Here is an 18,809-nt window from a genome sequence, read left to right as displayed (position 1 = left end):
TAACACTATGGCAATTTAGCATGGCCATTTCACCTGACCTGCACGTCATGGGAAACCGGAGTACTTGGAGGAAACCCACGCAGACACGGGGAGAATGTACGAACTCCATATAGACAGTCGCCTGAGGCTGGAATCGAACCCGGGCCCTTGGATCTGTGAGGCAGCTGTGCTAACCACTGAGCTACCGTGCCACCCAATGTAATGGTGGGTTTTGTTTGCCCCCAATCCGTGGGCAGTTAGTGGCATTGTCTCTGACTCCTCTTCCAGCAACCCCACTTCACAAGAAATCATTTACCTTCTCACCAGCGCATTTCCTGATGACTAGGGCTCAACTAATAGCCTCCAGCCAGTGGCATCTGCCAAAGGAGAGCTCCACATTGCTGGTCTGCTTTTACCAAGCTGATGGGCTAGCAAAATGTTTAAAATCTCGCTCATTAGGGATGTGGGTGTCTCTGGCAGATACAAGGGCAGCAGATACATGGGAACACCACCCCCTGCAAGTTCCCTCCCTAATGGCATTGTGGGTCAACCCACAGCACATGGACTGCAGCAGATCAAGAGGGCAGCTCACCCCCACCTTCTCAAGGGTAATTAGTGATAAACAAACACTGCCCCAGCTTGCAATACTCACATTGCAGGCATGTTTTTTTAAAATGGTTCATGGGATGTAGGTATCACTAGATAAGGCCCATTTATTACCATCCCTAATTGCCCAGAGGGCAGTTAAGAGTCAAGACATTGCTGTGGGTCTGGAGTCACATGTTGGCCAGACCAGATAAGGATGGCAGTTTCCTTCCCTAAAGGATGTTAGTGACCCAGATGGGTTTTTCCTGACAATGGTCACCATTAGACTCTTAATTTTAGAATATCTTGGAATTCAGATTTCACCATTAACTATGGTGGGATGCAAACCCAAACCTTTCCTATTGATGGACCTATCCAAATGTCTTTTATTATATGTTGCAATTGTGCCCACAGCCATCACGTCTTCAGCAAGTTTATTCCACACACGACCACTCTGTGTTAAACATTTGACGCTCACGTCTTTTTTAAATCTCTCTCATCTCACCTTAAAAATGTATCCCCTAGCGTTGAAATCCTCCATCCTGGGAAAAGACAGCCACCATTAACCTTATCTATACCCCTCATTATTTCATAGACCGAAGCCCAGTTGTGGCCTAATGCCAACAATTTACAACATATTGAGTAAATATAAATTAAACTATTAATCAAATTCCACTCATCAAATATCAGCAAGTGCACCTACTCATCAGGATGTAGGCCACAAGTTTGAAGAACCTCCTCAGTACATTTACATGTTTCCACAAAGAAGCTGTGAGACGAGGAGGACAAACTGACTCTTAATGGATTAATGATACTGGGACATAAATGGAGAGAGAGTTCAACTTTGTATTTTGAATCAGGCCCTTTGCCAACTATAAATACAGAGAAAACCATCTACACTAAATGTGGGAAGACATGAAAAATCCACCTTTGAAGATTTATCATCCATAACGCCCCATCATAAAATCATGTTTTCTCCAATGCAGCTGAGAGCTGGTAGCTTTAATGGCGAGACTTGCTACTGCCTCATCACCAAAGATCTGGGCTATCCATGGAAACCATTATCCAATTCAGCAGAAAGTCAAAGCCAACTAAAGCAGGTTGCTATGAATTAGGGCCAGGAGTAGGACATTCTGGCCTTAGTCTGATCCACTATTCAATATGATCATGGAACCCCCCCACAGTCAGACAATCTGTATCCAGTCTCCATGTGCCCTGCTCCCAGTCCAACACCGGCACCTCCACACCACCTACAAAGTTGTGGAACCCATTTTGTATACGTCTCAGGCGAATGCTTAAAAAAAATGAGATCAACTTCCTGAATATGTAAATTATGGACCAAACACCTGTAACAGTATCGCAAACAAACCCATAAGATTCTTTGACCAAAGCCACAGTTGAGTTCTGGAACTTTCTTCTCCATATGAACATGTCTGTATGAAGCCAGGAGTGCTGCTGTGATTCTCTGTGTTACACTCGAACCTCCCCCAATCCTCCACTGCCTTCAGCCCACTCAGAGGGTCCCCACTTGTAAAGGCAGGCAGATGGATCCTGGTACCTCCCTGGTACAGGGAGTCTGTATCATCAACCTATCAGAAATGTAGCTCAGTCTTATTGATCCTCGGGTACATCTGAACATTAGCATGGACCAATGAGACTGTGAAAACAGTTAGTTTCTGTTCTTTACAATTTTACACTAGCCATCTACATTATGCTAACTCCTCAGTAGAAAGGGCGTGAGCCTATTGAGAGCGATTTGCTTTCATTGTGCTGCCTTAACTCGGTCTTAAACAAAGAGAGCAACAAAATGACACAGAATCAAACGGGAATCTGCTCCTTCAGGGAAGAACATTTTCCTTTTCTTCCTCACCCATTCCCACAACGTCAGTGACAAGATGGCTGCCAGGATAATCGAGAAGCTCCACCTGTTGGGGACCAGGAGATCAGTCTAACCAGAAGAACTCTGGAAGTAGCACTCCAATGGCCACTGGTATAATTAGGAGTGTGCAGGAATAGGAGTAGGCCGTTCAGTCCCTCAAACTTGTTCCACCATTCAATAAAATCACGGTGGATCTGTGGTCTAACTCAAAACTGTTTTTCTCTTCTATCCCTTAATATCTCTGCTTCACAAAAGTTTACCTCTCTCAGACTTAAAACCAACAATTGATCCAGCATTATTGGTGGAAATCTTGTATGACCCTTTGTATGTAGAATTGTTTCCTAACACCGCTTCAGAATGAGGCCTGAACCTGAAACATCGATTTTCCTGCTCCTCGGATGCTGCCTGACCTACTGCGCATTTCCAGCACCACTCTAACCTTGACTCTAATCTCCAGCTTCTGCAGTCCTCACTTTCACCTACCTCTTCAGAATGCCTGGCCCTAATTGTTAGGGTCTATTCCCCTAATTCTACAGTCCACAAATAGCTTATCTTTATCTACCCTGTCTATTCCTGTCAATGTCTTGAAGATTTCTGTCAGATCACTCCTTAACCTTTGAAATTCTAGAGAAAACAGGGCTAATTTGTATAATCTTGCCTTGTATCTTAACCCCTGAAGTCCAGGTATCATTCTTGTAAACTTACACTGTACCCGCCCCCCCCCCAAGGCCAATCCAACCTTATGATGCCCAGATACTCACTCCAAGTGGGATCTGAATCCCCTGTGACTATTGCACCTCCCTCCTTCTCCCTCCCCTCCCGGACGGTCAGGCTGCTTGTGGCGCCACAAACACGCCTCTGACTGCACTCCCCTGAGCAGTCCGCACCTTCATCAGCTTCCAAACTGGACGTCAGAATTGAGAGAGAGACATCAGACTATTCCTGTAATCCCTGACTGTTTCTCTTTTGATAATTTGGGCACCCATTCCCTTCCTTCTTCTAGGCTATCATGTCTGCAGGGTGATCCTCTCTCTGTATGTGCTATCAACCTACACTCAGCATCACACATTAGATTAGATTCCCTACAGTGTGGAAACAGGCCCTTCGGCCCAACCAGTCTGCAGTGACCCTCCAAAGAGTAACCCACCCAGACCCCTTTCCCTCTGACTAATGCACCTAACACTATGAGCAGTTTACCATGGCCAATTCACCTGACCTGCATAGCTTTGGACTGTGGGAGGAAACAAGAGCAGCCGGAGGAAACCCAAGCAGACAAGGGGAGAATGTGCAAACTCCATACAGTCATCCGAGGCTGGAATTGAACCTGGGACCCTGGTGCTGTGAGGCAGCAGTGCTAACCACTGAGCCACCGTGCCGCCCCAAATGTCCTACAAAGTCTCCAGTCACTGTCTGGACCCCGAGACCAAGGTTTTGTATAACTGCAGCATAACTTTTACATCCTTATACACGAATCCTTTAGATATAACCACCAACATTCCATTAGCTTTCTTGATTACTTTCTGCACCTGTTCGTAACATTTTATAGGTCTGTGCACCTGAACCCTCAAGTCTGTTTGGACATCCACTGTATTTAACTTCATACCATCTGGAAAGTACCCTGATCCTTTCTTGCATCAAAAAGTTTGCCTATTTTGGAACCCAGCTGCTTTGATAGCTCCTAGTTTGATCCAGGCAGCTTGGCTACATGGTAGTAAACAGAGAATCCACTGCAATGATCAATCCAGCTCACACTGCTAACTCCAAAACAGCAGCTTCCAGAATGTTCCATCACTGGGATCCAACAAAAAGCCTCAGGGGAAATCAGGGAACAAATTTGAGAAGCTGACCCAACATGTTCGTCAACATTTGGTCAGAAAATGTAACATTTTCTGGAGGGTCAGGAGCACAATGGTAACGTCAGTGGGCTAGTAATCCAGCTGTGCAGATGAATGGTCCCAGTCACACAAGTTCAGACTGCATTATGGCATTTGGAGATATTTAAACATCTGAAAAGAGGAGGTGGCTCCACAGATATCTCAATCTTCAGACCGTCAGTGCATCCGAGTGAAAAACAAGACCAGGCAGAAGCACTGAAACCAATATCAGCCAGAACTGCAACTTAGATGATCAACTCGCATCTTCTGGTGAAGTTTCCTGAACCACAGATGGTGGTTTCCAGTGAATCCAATTCACTTTGTGTGATACCACAGAACGGTTCTTGGTGCTGGAAGACAGAAACAGTTCTGAGCCTTATCCCAGATGGAGTATCCCTGGTTTCAACTGAATATGCCCAAGAACATGAAATGCTGCTCCGGTCTGTACAACAAACTGAACAAACTCAATCCAGCAAATCATTGTCTTACCAACTGACTCTAAGTTATCAGTAAATCAAGCAGCATTCAAGAAGAAATAACCTGCTCCCTGCTGCTCAGTTTAGTTTCCACCAGAGGACCTTGCTCCAGAGTTCACTACAGCTTTTCCCTAAACATCGTCTAAAGGGCAGGATCCCACAGGTTGAGGGACGCTGGGTGGGTGGGGGGACTGCCACATTGCACATGATCAACTGTAGCATCAAGGACCCCTGTCAATGTTGGTGTCAGTGGGTGTGTGGGAAAACACTGCAGCTGGTTAGACTCATATCGAGCAGAATGGAAGGATGTTGCATTCCTCGAGATCCATTAACAGAGCGTCTCTGCAAGAGTTCCTCAGGGTAGTGCCCTCAGCCCAGCCATCTTCAATCAACCTTTCCTCCATCATAAAAGTCAGAGGAGATGTCTGTTGAGGACTGCACAATGTTCTGTACAATTTAGGACTCCTCAGATTACTAAAGCACTCCACGTTCACACAGCAAACAACCTGAAGAGGTTCCACATTTGTGCTGGTGTGGACCAAGTCCCATTCGTGTTTCACAATTGCCTAGCAATGACCATCTCCAGCAAAGAGAATCAAACCATTTCTCCACAACACATTTCATTGTTGAGTCTCCCACTATAAATGCCAAGAGAGGTTACTGGCAACCAGACCAGCTACATGTCTGCCGTGGCTACAAGAGCAGGTCAGAATCTGGGAATCATATTGACAGTACCTCACCTGCCACCATCTGTCCATCATCTACAGACCAGCAGTCACAAGGGAGATATCTGGGGGACAGCAGCTGTGACACTCAGGAAACGTGACACCATCCAAGGTAATGTTGCCATGCATCACCTTAACCATTCACTCCCTCCATCACCAGTACACAGAGACAGTAAGGTGTAAGTGTGCAATGTCACAAAACTCCTTTGACTGTAGCATCCAAACTAGTTGCCTCTAACAGGACAGAGACAGCCCCTACATGGGAGCTCCATCACCTGCAGGTTCCTCTCCAAGGCAATTATCATCCTGACCTGGATCCCTGTCAGTGTAACACAACCTGCAACATGGTGATGGTGCACTGTAAGCTGGCATGGTCTGGAGGGCATCAACAAGACTGCCCACTCCCAATTTCTCTACATCATTGGGAATGGACCAGCCACTAATGCTCACACTTCACAAACAAAACTAAATATCTCCAAAAAATAAGTAAAGGCACTGGCACACTGAGCACAAAAACTATTTGATTCACATACTTCTTCTGAAAAGATGTCTCAAACAGTAGTACCTGTATATACAGTATACATAGACATTCCTGAGTGACATTTCTGGTACAAAGCATTTTACAAGTTATGGCCAGAACACGTTGCCCAGTGATAGAACGAAGCAGGCAGATGAAAAAGGGGGGTTTAACCATCTTGTCCTCTAGGCCACCACCCTCCTCCCTGGCCCACAAACTCTTGCAAACCTCTCCTTACCCCCTCCCCCACACCACAGTAATGGGCGGTATTTACTGGGACAGTTAATGGGCGGTTTTTACTGTGACAGCTGACACTTCTCCGAGTCCAGTGATCCAGGGACGATCTCTAGTGAATTCCTTTGAAGTAGCTGTCATTCCCAATGATGCTGTCGGAACTCCCAGCTTGCCAGCGGCCAGATGCTCTGCAAGCAGGATTTACGGACACCAATGTCATAACGACTTTTGAGAAGATTTCTCGCTCAGATTGAGGTTCTGGAAGTAGGTTTGCTTGTGAGCTGGAAGGTTCATTTTCAGATATTTCATCACCATACTCACTAACATCTTCAGTGAGCCTCTGAATGAAACACTGGTGGTGTAGCCCGCTTTCTATTTATATGTTTGAATTTCCTTGGGTTGGTCATGTCATTTCCTGTGGTGACATCATTTCCTATGGTAATGTTATTTCCTGTTCTTTTTCTCAGGGAGTGGTAACTGGGATCCAAATCAATGTGTTTGTTGATAAGAGTTCCGGTTGGAATGCTATGCTTCTAGGAATTCTCATGCGTGTCTCTGTTTGGCTGTCCTAGGATGGATGTGTTGTCCCAGTCGAAGTGGTGTCCTTCCTCATCTGTATGCAAGGATTGAATTGAATTTATTGTCACATGTACTGAGGCACAGTGAAAAGCCTTGTCTTGTGAGCAATACAGGAAGATCACACAGTTAAGTTGTATAGATAGTAAATAATAGGTAAACAGCAGCAAAAACAAAAACACAGGGACAGGCGAATGTTAAGAGTTTGAGAGTCCATTCAGTATTCTAACAACAGTTGGGTAGAAACTATTACAAAACTGGCTGGTGCATGTGTTCAGGCTTCTGTACCTTCTCCCCGATGGTAGAGGTTGTAGAAAAACACTGCCAGGCTGGGATGGATCTTTAAGAATGCTGGCGGCCTTTCCTTGACAGCGGGCCTGGTAGATGGATTCTATAGATGGGAGGGTGGCCTTTGGGATTGTCTGGGCTGAGTTCACCACTCTCTGTAACTGTCTCTGATCTTGGATGGTACAGTTGCCATACCAGGTAGTGATACATCCAGACTGAATGCTATCGACGGCACACCTATAAAAGTTGGCAAAAGTATTTGCCGTCATGCCAAATTTCCTCAATTGAAGGATACTAGTGAGAGTGGGTCACTAGAGAACCAAATCACAGCCCTACTCAAAAAACTTCAGAAATCTGGAGAAATAAATAAGACCGACTTCCAAAAAAATGAAACCAGACGGATCCAGTACACCACGCTTCTATGGATTACCCAAAATTCACAAACCAGAAGTCCCCTCAGACCCATAGTCTTGCTACCTGGAACACCAACTTACAGACTGGCCAAGGAGCGACACCACAGACTAAAACACTTAGTAGAAGGGTCACGCCACTCCATCCACTCCACCCAAGAATTCCTGAAGACCATCAAAGACACTAAGATAGAAGAGGATGAAATAATGGTCTCCTTTGATGTAACAGCCCCTGTTTACATCAATCAACATTAACCTGGCCAAGGAAACACTGACTACACTATTAGAAGACCCAAAGACACATACACCAAACACCACCAACCTCATCAGCAAGGACAGTATTGTCAAGCTAGTGGACCTATGCCTTACCACCCACTTCACCTTCAACAACAAAACCTACAGACAAATCAACGGAACACCCATGGGATCTCCGATATCACGGTTCTTAGCAGAGGCAATAATGCAGAGATTGAGCAAACAGCTCTGCCAACCAACCAACCCAAACTCTGGGTCCGCTATGTGGATGACACCTTTGTCATCACTAAATGAAACAAATTAGAGGAAACCTTCAAGACCATCAATAATACCCTTACTGGCGTAAAACTCACTAAAGAGGAGGAAAACAACAACAAACTGCCATTCCTAGATGTCACAGTCGAGCGAACAGCCAATGGGGAACTTCAAACCAGCATCTACAGGAAAACAACACATACAGACCACATACTGAACTACAGAAGCAATAAACACAACATCCACAAACCAAGCTACATTAGAACATTATTTCAACGAGCCACCACACACTGCAGCACAGAGGAACTATTCAGAGCAGAGGAAAATCACGTATACAGTGTATTCAAAAAGAATGGGTACCCAATGAACACAGTCCGCTGATTTCTCAGCAACAAACCCAAACAAACAGACAAAACGTGTCCAGAAACCCCAGCCACTCTCCCCTACATCAAAGACATCTCGGAAATGACTGCCAGACTACTCAGACCCCTTGACATCATGGTAGCCCACAAACCCACCAACACAGCTAATGAACTTGGAAGACCCTTTACAGACAACAAGCAAAACTAATGTCATTTGCAAAATACTGTGCAAGGACTGTACAAACACTACATTGGACAAACAGGCAGAAAACTACCTATCCACCAGGCTACATGATCATCAAGTAACCACAAAACAAATGACCCACTCTAACTAGTATCCTCATGAGGAAGGACACCACTTTGATGGGACAACACATCTATCCTAGGACAAGCCAAATAGGGACACGCACGAGAATTCTTAGAAGCATGGTATTCCAACCAAACTATCAACAAACACATTGACTTAGATCCCATTTACTACCCCCTGAGAAAAAGAACAGGAAATGACATCACCACAGGAAATGAGGTTACCACAGGAAATGAAATCACCAACCCAAGGAATGTCAAACATATAAATAGAACACCACTGGTGCATCATCCAGAGGCTCACTCAAGATGTTACCTAGTATGGTGACGAAACATCTGAAAACGAACTTTCCAGCTCAGCGAGCAAAGTTACATCCAGAACTAATTTCACAAACTGAACACAGGAAGCACTTGATTAGATAATGCTTTACCCTAGGGATTAACAAGAATTACCCCATTGCTTCCCCAACCACTTGACATGGACCACATCAGGAACAGTAAATGCCGCCTAGTAACACCGCCTCAGTAAATGCTGCCCCAGTACCATCGCCCCAGTAAATGCCGCCTAGTAACACCGCCCCAGTAAATACCGCCCAGTAACACCGTCCCAGTAAATACTGCCCAGTAACACCACTCCAGAAAATGCCGTCCAGTAACACTGCCACAGTAAATATCGCCCACTAATACCATCCCAGTAAATACCGCCCAGTAACACCACCCCAGTAAATGCCGCCCAGTAACACTGCCCCAGTTAATACCGCCCTGTAACACCGTCCCAGTAAATACCGCCCAGTAACACCACTCCAGAAAATGCCGTCCAGTAACACTGCCACAGTAAATATCGCCCACTAATACCATCCCAGTAAATACCGCCCAGTAACACCACCCCAGTAAATGCCGCCCAGTAACACTGCCCCAGTTAATACCGCCCAGTAACACTGCCCCAGTAAATATCGCCCAGAAACAACGTCCCAGTAAATACCGCCCTGTAACACCGTCCCAGTAAATACCGCCCAGTAACACCACCCCAGTAAATGCCGCCCAGTAACACTGCCCCAGTTAATACCGCCCAGTAACACTGCCCCAGTAAATATCGCCCAGAAACAACGTCCCAGTAAATACCGCCCAGTAACACCGCCCGAGTAAATGCCGTGCAGTAACACGGTCCCAGTAAATGACGCCTAGTAACAATGCCCCAATAAATACCGCCTAGTAACATCGTCCCAGTAAATACCACCCAGTAACATGACCCCAGTAAATGCCGCCCATTAACACTGCCCCAGTAAATGCCGCCGAGTAACACCGCCCCAGTAAATACCGCCCAGTAACACGACCCCAATAAATACCGCCTAGTAACACCGTCCCAGTAAATACCACCCAGTAACACGACCCCAGTAAATGCCGCCCATCAACACTGCCCCAGTAAATGCCGCCGAGTAACACCGCCCCAGTAAATACCGCCCAGTAACATGACCCCAGTAAATACCGCCCAGTAACACGACCCCAGTAAATACCGCCCAGTAACACCACCCCAGTAAATACTGCCCAGTAACACCGCCCCAGTACATACCGCCCATTAACACCGCCCAGTAAATGCCGCCCAGTAACACCGCCCCAGTACATATCGCCCATTAACACCGCCCAGTAAATGCCGCCCAGTAACACCGTCCCAGTAAACATCACCCAGTAACACCGTCCCAGTAAATACCGCCCAGTAACACCGTCCCAGTAAATACCGCCCAGTAACACCGTCCCAGTAAATACCGCCCAGTAACACCACCCCAGAAAATGCCACCCATTAACACTGCCAAAGTAAATATCGCCCAGTAACACCGTCCCAGTAAATACAGCCCAGTAACACCACCCCAGTAAATGCCGCCCAGTAACACTGTCCCAGTAAATAACGCCCAGTAACACTGCCCCAGTAAATATCGCCCAGAAACAACGTCCCAGTAAATACCGCCCAGTAACACCACCCATTAACACTGCCCCAGTAAATAATGCCCAGTAACACCATCCCAGTAAATACCGCTCAGTAACACCGCCCCAGTAAATGCAGTGCAGTAACACAGTCCCAGTAAAGGCTACCTAGTAACAATGCCCCAATAAATACCGCCTAGTAACACCACCCCAGTAAATGCCGCCGAGTAACACCGCCCCAGTAAATACCGCCCACAACACGACCCCAGTAAATGCCGCCCATTAACACGACCCCAGTAATTACCGCCCAGTAACACCGCCCCAGTAAATGCGACCCAGTAACACCGCCCCAGTAAATACCACCCAGTAACACCGCCCCAGTAAATGCCGCCCAGTAACACCGTCCCAGTAAATGCCACCCAGTAACACCGCCCCAGTAAATACCGCCCAGTAACACTACCCCAGTAAATGCCGCCCAGTAACACCACCCCAGTAAATGCCGCCCAGTAACACCGTCCCAGTAAATACCGCCCAGTAACACCACCCCAGTAAATGCCGCCCAGTAACACCGTCCCAGTAAATGCCGCCCAGTAACACCGTCCCAGTAAATACCGCCCAGTAACACCACCCCAGTAAATGCCGCCCAGTAAATGCCGCCCAGTAACACCGTCCCAGTAGATGCCGTTCAGTAACACCGTCCCAGTAGATGCCACTCAGTAACACTGCCCCAGTAAATACCGCCCATTAATACCATCACAGTAAATGCCGCCCAGTAACACCACCCCAGTAAATGCCGCCCAGTAACACCGTCCCAGTAAATACCGCCCAGTAACACCGTGCCAGTAAATACCGCCCAGTAACACCACCCCAGTAAATGCCGCCCAGTAACACCGTCCCAGTAAATACCGCCCAGTAACACCGTCCCAGTAAACGCTGCCCAGTAACACCGTCCCAGTAAACGCTGCCCAGTAACACCGTCCCAGTAAATACCGCCCAGTAACACTGCCCCAGTAAATGCAGCCCAGTAACACCATCCCAGTAAATGCCGCCCAGTAACACCATCCCAGTAAATGCCGCCCAGTAACACCGCCCCAGTAAATACCGCCCAGTAACACCACCCCAGTAAATGCTGCCCAGTAACACCGTCCCAGTAAATACCGCCCAGTAACACCACCCCAGTAAACGCTGCCCAGTAACACCGTCCCAGTAAATACCGCCCAGTAACACCATCCCAGTAAATGCCGCCCAGTAACACCATCCCAGTAAATGCCGCCCAGTAACACTGCCCCAGTAAATACCGCCCAGTAACACCGTCCCAGTAAATGCCGCCCCAGTAAATATCGCCCTGTAACATCACCCCAGTAAATGCTGCCCATTAACACCACCCCAGTAAATGTCACCCATTAACACTGCCCCAGTAAATACCGCCCAGTAAATACCGCCCAGTAACACCGCCCCAGTAAATACTGCCCAGTAACACTGCCCCAGTAAATACCGCCCAGTAACACCGTCCCAGTAAATACTGCCCAGTAACACCGCCCCAGTAAATGCAGTGCAGTAACACAGTCCCAGTAAAGGCTACCTAGTAACAATGCCCCAATAAATACCGCCTAGTAACACCACCCCAGTAAATGCCGCCGAGTAACACCGCCCCAGTAAATACCGCCCACAACACGACCCCAGTAAATGCCGCCCATTAACACGACCCCAGTAATTACCGCCCAGTAACACCGCCCCAGTAAATGCGACCCAGTAACACCGCCCCAGTAAATACCACCCAGTAACACCGCCCCAGTAAATGCCGCCCAGTAACACCGCCCCAGTAAATGCCGCCCAGTAACACCGTCCCAGTAAATGCCACCCAGTAACACCGCCCCAGTAAATGCCGCCCAGTAACACCACCCCAGTAAATGCCGCCCAGTAACACCGTCCCAGTAAATACCGCCCAGTAACACCACCCCAGTAAATGCCGCCCAGTAACACCGTCCCAGTAAATGCCGCCCAGTAACACCGTCCCAGTAAATACCGCCCAGTAACACCACCCCAGTAAATGCCGCCCAGTAAATGCCGCCCAGTAACACCGTCCCAGTAGATGCCGTTCAGTAACACCGTCCCAGTAGATGCCACTCAGTAACACTGCCCCAGTAAATACCGCCCATTAATACCATCACAGTAAATGCCGCCCAGTAACACCACCCCAGTAAATGCCGCCCAGTAACACCGTCCCAGTAAATACCGCCCAGTAACACCGTGCCAGTAAATACCGCCCAGTAACACCACCCCAGTAAATGCCGCCCAGTAACACCGTCCCAGTAAATACCGCCCAGTAACACCGTCCCAGTAAACGCTGCCCAGTAACACCGTCCCAGTAAACGCTGCCCAGTAACACCGTCCCAGTAAATACCGCCCAGTAACACTGCCCCAGTAAATGCAGCCCAGTAACACCATCCCAGTAAATGCCGCCCAGTAACACCATCCCAGTAAATGCCGCCCAGTAACACCGCCCCAGTAAATACCGCCCAGTAACACCACCCCAGTAAATGCTGCCCAGTAACACCGTCCCAGTAAATACCGCCCAGTAACACCACCCCAGTAAACGCTGCCCAGTAACACCGTCCCAGTAAATACCGCCCAGTAACACCATCCCAGTAAATGCCGCCCAGTAACACCATCCCAGTAAATGCCGCCCAGTAACACTGCCCCAGTAAATACCGCCCAGTAACACCGTCCCAGTAAATGCCGCCCCAGTAAATATCGCCCTGTAACATCACCCCAGTAAATGCTGCCCATTAACACCACCCCAGTAAATGTCACCCATTAACACTGCCCCAGTAAATACCGCCCAGTAAATACCGCCCAGTAACACCGCCCCAGTAAATACTGCCCAGTAACACTGCCCCAGTAAATACCGCCCAGTAACACCGTCCCAGTAAATACTGCCCAGTAACACCGCCCCAGTAAATGCCGTCCAGTAACACCGTCCCAGTAAATGCCGTCCAGTAACACCGCCGCAGTAAATGCTGCCCCGTAACACCGTCCCAGTAAATGCCATCCAGTAACACTGCCCCAGTAAATGCCATCCAGTAACACTGCCCCAGTAAATGCCATCCAGTAACACTGCCCCAGTAAATGCCCCCCAGTAACACCATCCCAGTAAATATCGCCCAGTAACACCACCCCAGTAAATGCTGTCCAGTTACACCACCCCAGTAAATGCCCCCCAGTAACACCGTCCCAGTAAATATCGCCCAGTAACACCGTCCCAGTAAATAACGCCCAGTAAAACTATCATTCCATGAAAGCTGTCAGACATACTGAGCATTTCCAACACTTTCTCGGCCCCTTCCCCGGCTAGTGGGAGAACTGGTTGAAAAGACAGTGTTGGATGCTGTCTTCATCAACAAGAGCTCAATCCCAAGAGTAATGGGTCAGTGTCACTTTTGTTGGGGTAAGAGCTGAGAAAGGAAAATAGATGGTGAATGGTCTATCCATGTAGGAATGCAAATACAATTTTATTGGAAGATTAAACACCATTTCATTCAAACAATGAGGCAGAATTTTCCAAGTTGACAAGACTGGTCGTGCTGATGGGATTAGATTAGATTAGATTAGATTAGATTACTTACAGTGTGGAAATACGCCCTTCGGCCCAACAGGTCCACACCGACCCGCCGAAGCACAACCCACCCAGACCCATTCCCCTACATTTACCCCTTACCTAACACTACGGGCAATTTAGCATGGCCAATTCACCTGACCTGCACATCTTTGGACTGTGGGAGGAAACTGGAGCACCCAGAGGAAACCCACACAGACACTGGGAGAATGTGCAAACTCCACACAGTCAGTCGCCTGAGGCGGGAATTGAACCCGGGTCTCAGGCGCTGTGAGGCAGCAGTGCTAACCACTGTGCCACCGTGTCGCCAAGGATTGATTGGTTGCAGGGGGAAAGAGGGCGGTATGAGTTTCAACTTTAATTCTTTGCTTTCATTGATCTTCAGTTGTTGATGCCTCATTAACTAGTCATCTCCAACACTACATGTGTCTTACTCTTTATGCAAGGCACTCTCTGATCCTCTCTCTCACTTTCCACATGTCTCTCTGACCAATTGCCTCTCATACGGTGTCTTTCTTAGTATTTTATAAAATTCATTCACAGAATGTGGATATCGTTGGCTAGGGTAGTAACTAGAGTCCCTCTCTAACTTCCCAGGAGGTAAATCACATTGCTTTGGGTAAGGAGTCACATGTAGGTCAGACCAAGTAAGGGCGATAGTGAACCACATGGACCTTTCCTGACAATCAACAATGGTTTCATGGTCATTTTCTAATTGCGCCATCTGCCATTGCAGGATTCGAACCCAGTCCCCAGAACATTACCTGAGTTTCTGGATTAATAATCTAGCGATAATACCATTGGGCCATCACCTCCCCATGATGCACTGCTTGTTTCTGTGCTTCTCCCACTTTTCTTTTACTCTCACCTGTCAAAGGCAGCTGGAAGCAGAGTCGGAACTCCAAATCTTTGGAACCACGGCAAGGATCTTGATGGAACCTGAGGCATGTCATGTGTTCGCTGAGTCGGCGGGTTAAGGGCGAAAGATGGGAGCTGGCACTTAGGGAGCAAGCTTGGGCTCAACGAGGAAGTGGGAAGCTGGGTCTCAACTACAGAGCAATAGTTTGACCAGGAGCACAGGGACTGATAACCATATAAGCAACATTACATTTATGGTCAAATAGGAACAGAATAAAGCAGATCTGCAGGATATAATTCATAACTAGAGAAAAGAAAATCCTGACATATAAATATTGAATAAGTATGTTATTCCATTAGATTAAACACCCAAGTACGAAATTATATCCAAGTACAATTGGAAAACTAAACTTTCAATGTTTTAATTATACAGAGGAATCTCGATAATCCGGGCAAGATCGCGAGGTCCCAACGTTTGGCTAAACTCTGTTATCCGGCATTCGATTATCCAAACACTCGATTATCCAAACACTCAATTAATAACAGCATTTTAAAACCTTATATAAGTTAGCAATAGATTAGAATTCCAATCAATGTACACATAACCAATATGTAATGTCAGAAATGCAAACTCCAGGAACCAGACTCACAGAGGCTGTCTCTGGTCATGGACAGTGAAACAAGTCTTTATTTCACTTAAACGTCAGAAGGGAAAAGGAAGTTTAGTATGGAGGAAATTGGAAAGATCAATCATAAATTTTAAAAGGTGCAAGTTAAAAATTTGGGAACGAGCTTTGAAATAGGCAATGGGAAGCATGATTAAAAGAACAAAGTGTTCTCCAAAATGTATATAGGAGATGGGAAAGGCTTGTGGTATATTTTCAGTAACTAGGGTAAAAGTTCCTCTCAACTCCACATCAACATTATTTGATTCCGAAGAAGGATCACTGGATTCGAAAAAATGATTCTGCTTCTCTCCCCACAGAAGCTGCCAGACCTGCTGAGTTTCTTTGTTTGTTTCAGATCTCCAGCATCTGCAGTTCTTTGTATTATTTTACAGTATTTGGACTGTGGTATTGCTACTTGTTCAACTCTGATGCACTCTGAAGCTTTGAACTTCAAGATCTGGGAGTTCCTTTCATAAATTTCCCCATAAAAGATGGGGAATAATGGGGGCAAAGTAGGGTGCTAGATAGGTGAAAGAACCAATATATCCCTACATGCGTCTGTATATTTTTATATATACATATATATATACACATATACACACACACATACACACAGAGGCAGACAGACACACAGAGCTGCAGAAACTCAGCAGGACTGGCAAAGGTTATGCTTCGAGTCCAGAATAATGGGGACAAAGTAGGGTGCTAGATAGGTGAAAGAACCAATATATCCCTACATGCGTCTGTATATTTTTATATATATATATATATATATATACACATACACACACACACATACACACAGAGGCAGACAGACACACAGAGCTGCAGAAACTCAGCAGGACTGGCAAAGGTTATGCTTCGAGTCTGGTACAACTCTTCTTCAGAACTGAAAGGTGTTGGAAAATGTCTTATACTTTTGAAAGAAGCAGAGGCCCAATGTAAGTGACAAAGGGATTGTCAATGGTGGTGAAAGAGAAAGAGAAAAATAGATGTAAAATAGGTGTGAATTCATTGTGAAAGGGAGAGAATGGGTCCTGTGTGTGTGTGTGCGTATGTCAGCATGTGTCTGTGTCTATCAGTGTGACTGTGTGTGTCTGTGTGTGTGTCTCTGTCTGTGTCTATCAGAGATAGCGCGAAAGCGAGAGACAGCGCTAAAGGGAGGACGAGAGAGGGGGAAGGGGAGGGAGAGGGAGCAGTGCTGAGGTAGAAAACAAGATTTTGTTGCTGAAGCTAGCATTCTGATTCTTTGGAACAATGCAACAGGCTCAAGACAGAAACGTTACCGTGGGAGGAGGGTGCTTCATTGTGACGTCACCGTGGGAGGAGGGTGCTTCATTGTGACATCACCGTGGGAGGAGGGTGCTTCATTGTGATGTCACCGTGAGAGCAGGGTGCTTCATTGTGACGTCACTGTGAGAGCAGGATGCTTCATTGTGATGTCACCGTGGGAGGAGGGTGTTTCATTGTGATGTCACCGTGGGAGGAGGGTGCTTCATTGTGAGGTCACGTGGGAGCAGGATGCTTCATTGTGATGTCACCGTGGGAGGAGGGTGCTTCATTGTGATGTCACCGTGGGAGGAGGGTGCTTCATTGTGAGGTCACGTGGGAGCAGGATGCTTCATTGTGAGGTCACCGTGGGAGGAGGGTGCTTCATTGTGAGGTCACCGTGGGAGGAGGGTGCTTCATTGTGATGGCAAACAATCAAGAGGACAGGGGATTCCGATGGACAGAGCAGGTTTATCTCCAGCTTTCAACATTCAATTCAATTACTTCAGCACCATGTCTGTTCTGTCATTCTCTCTTCACCCCACCACACAAACACTCCCATACATACTCACGCATACACACAAACACTCCCATAAAAACACACACACACACATTCTCTCTCATTCTCTCTCTTTGACACCTTAGTTCACACCATCTTACATTTCTTTTTCTCTTTCTCCACCACATACAACCCCTTTGTCTTTTGCACTGGGCCTCCACTCTGTCAAAAGTACAGAAAACCCATTTTCCAATCCCTTTTAGTTCTGACAAAAGTCAGAGAATCATAGAATCCCCATAGTGTGGAAGCAGGCCATTTGGCCCACTGAGTCACACCACCTCTCCGAACAGCATCCCACCCAGACCCATTCCCTACCCTATCCCTGTACTCCTGCATTTCCCATGGCTAACCCTCTTTGATTGCACATCCTTGGACACTATGGGGCAACTTCGCATGGGGGCCAATTCACCTAACCTGCATATTGTTTTTGAACACGGACTGTCAGATTTGCTGAGTTTCTCCAGCATTCTGTGTTTGTTTCGGATTTCTAGCATCCGCAGTATCTTGCCTTCTCAACCCTATGGAATGTTTATTGCCATGTTTAACCAGGTCCTAAACAGAATCACTGGCAACTAAAAACATGACAAAAGTAGAATGCAACACAGAAAAATAGATTTTTACTAACCTTGGATGTACAGTTTACTACAGGATTACTTCCTCCACCTGCCTCTAACCCAATTATCTACAAATAAAATTGGAAGATTTAGTTTCAAAAGCAGCTCCTTAAGAATATTTTCAAACAAGATATTTCTTAAGGAATACTTACTCTATTCATTTTAACAAGGACACACGGCTTTCCTTCGTTATAGCCAAAAGTGTTATTGTTATTACCAGAGCATTCACCAAGTGTTGTCCGGTTAAACTGACATGCCTTTTTCTCTGCTATAATATCTGGCTGAATGAGGTACTTGCCGGGGTGACAGAGAATATTTTTTTGTGCTTGTATCAAATCATCATAAGCTATTAAAGAAGAAGCATTGAAACAAGAATGAGTTCAGTAAAAGAGGAACATTGAAAATATTCAATTCAATCAGTACTTACGTTTTAGAAATCCATCAAGAGCATTGATATATTTTTCATAAGATTTATAATCAGATTTGTTAAATACAATTTCCAGGGAAGATCCCACTTTTGGTCTAATCATAAGACCTACAAATAAAGAAAACAAACTGCAATTAGTTTGTCAAATTGTACATTA

The 18,809-nt window shown here is 46.5% G+C and overlaps 1 protein-coding gene across 2 annotated transcripts in view; it reads right to left on the bottom strand.

The window, feature by feature from the left end:
- The window catches only part of atp1b3a (ATPase Na+/K+ transporting subunit beta 3a), a 73,075-nt gene that overhangs the window by 17,845 nt on the left and 36,421 nt on the right, over positions 1-18,809 (bottom strand). For both annotated transcript variants that reach the window (XM_087993306.1, XM_043702799.2), the window contains exons 3-5: positions 18,653-18,760; positions 18,378-18,571; positions 18,237-18,293 (exon numbers count right to left, since the gene is read on the bottom strand). In XM_087993306.1, the coding sequence (XP_087849432.1) occupies positions 18,237-18,293; positions 18,378-18,571; positions 18,653-18,760 (359 nt within the window). The remainder of the gene's footprint in view (positions 1-18,236; positions 18,294-18,377; positions 18,572-18,652; positions 18,761-18,809) is intronic.

This window comes from Chiloscyllium plagiosum, unplaced genomic scaffold (assembly GCF_037043375.1).
Source record: "Chiloscyllium plagiosum isolate Xiang-an unplaced genomic scaffold, Cpla_swu_hap1 HiC_scaffold_13, whole genome shotgun sequence".
NCBI classification, from domain to species: domain Eukaryota; kingdom Metazoa; phylum Chordata; class Chondrichthyes; order Orectolobiformes; family Hemiscylliidae; genus Chiloscyllium; species Chiloscyllium plagiosum.
This window is presented reverse-complemented; position numbering and strand designations above follow the sequence as displayed.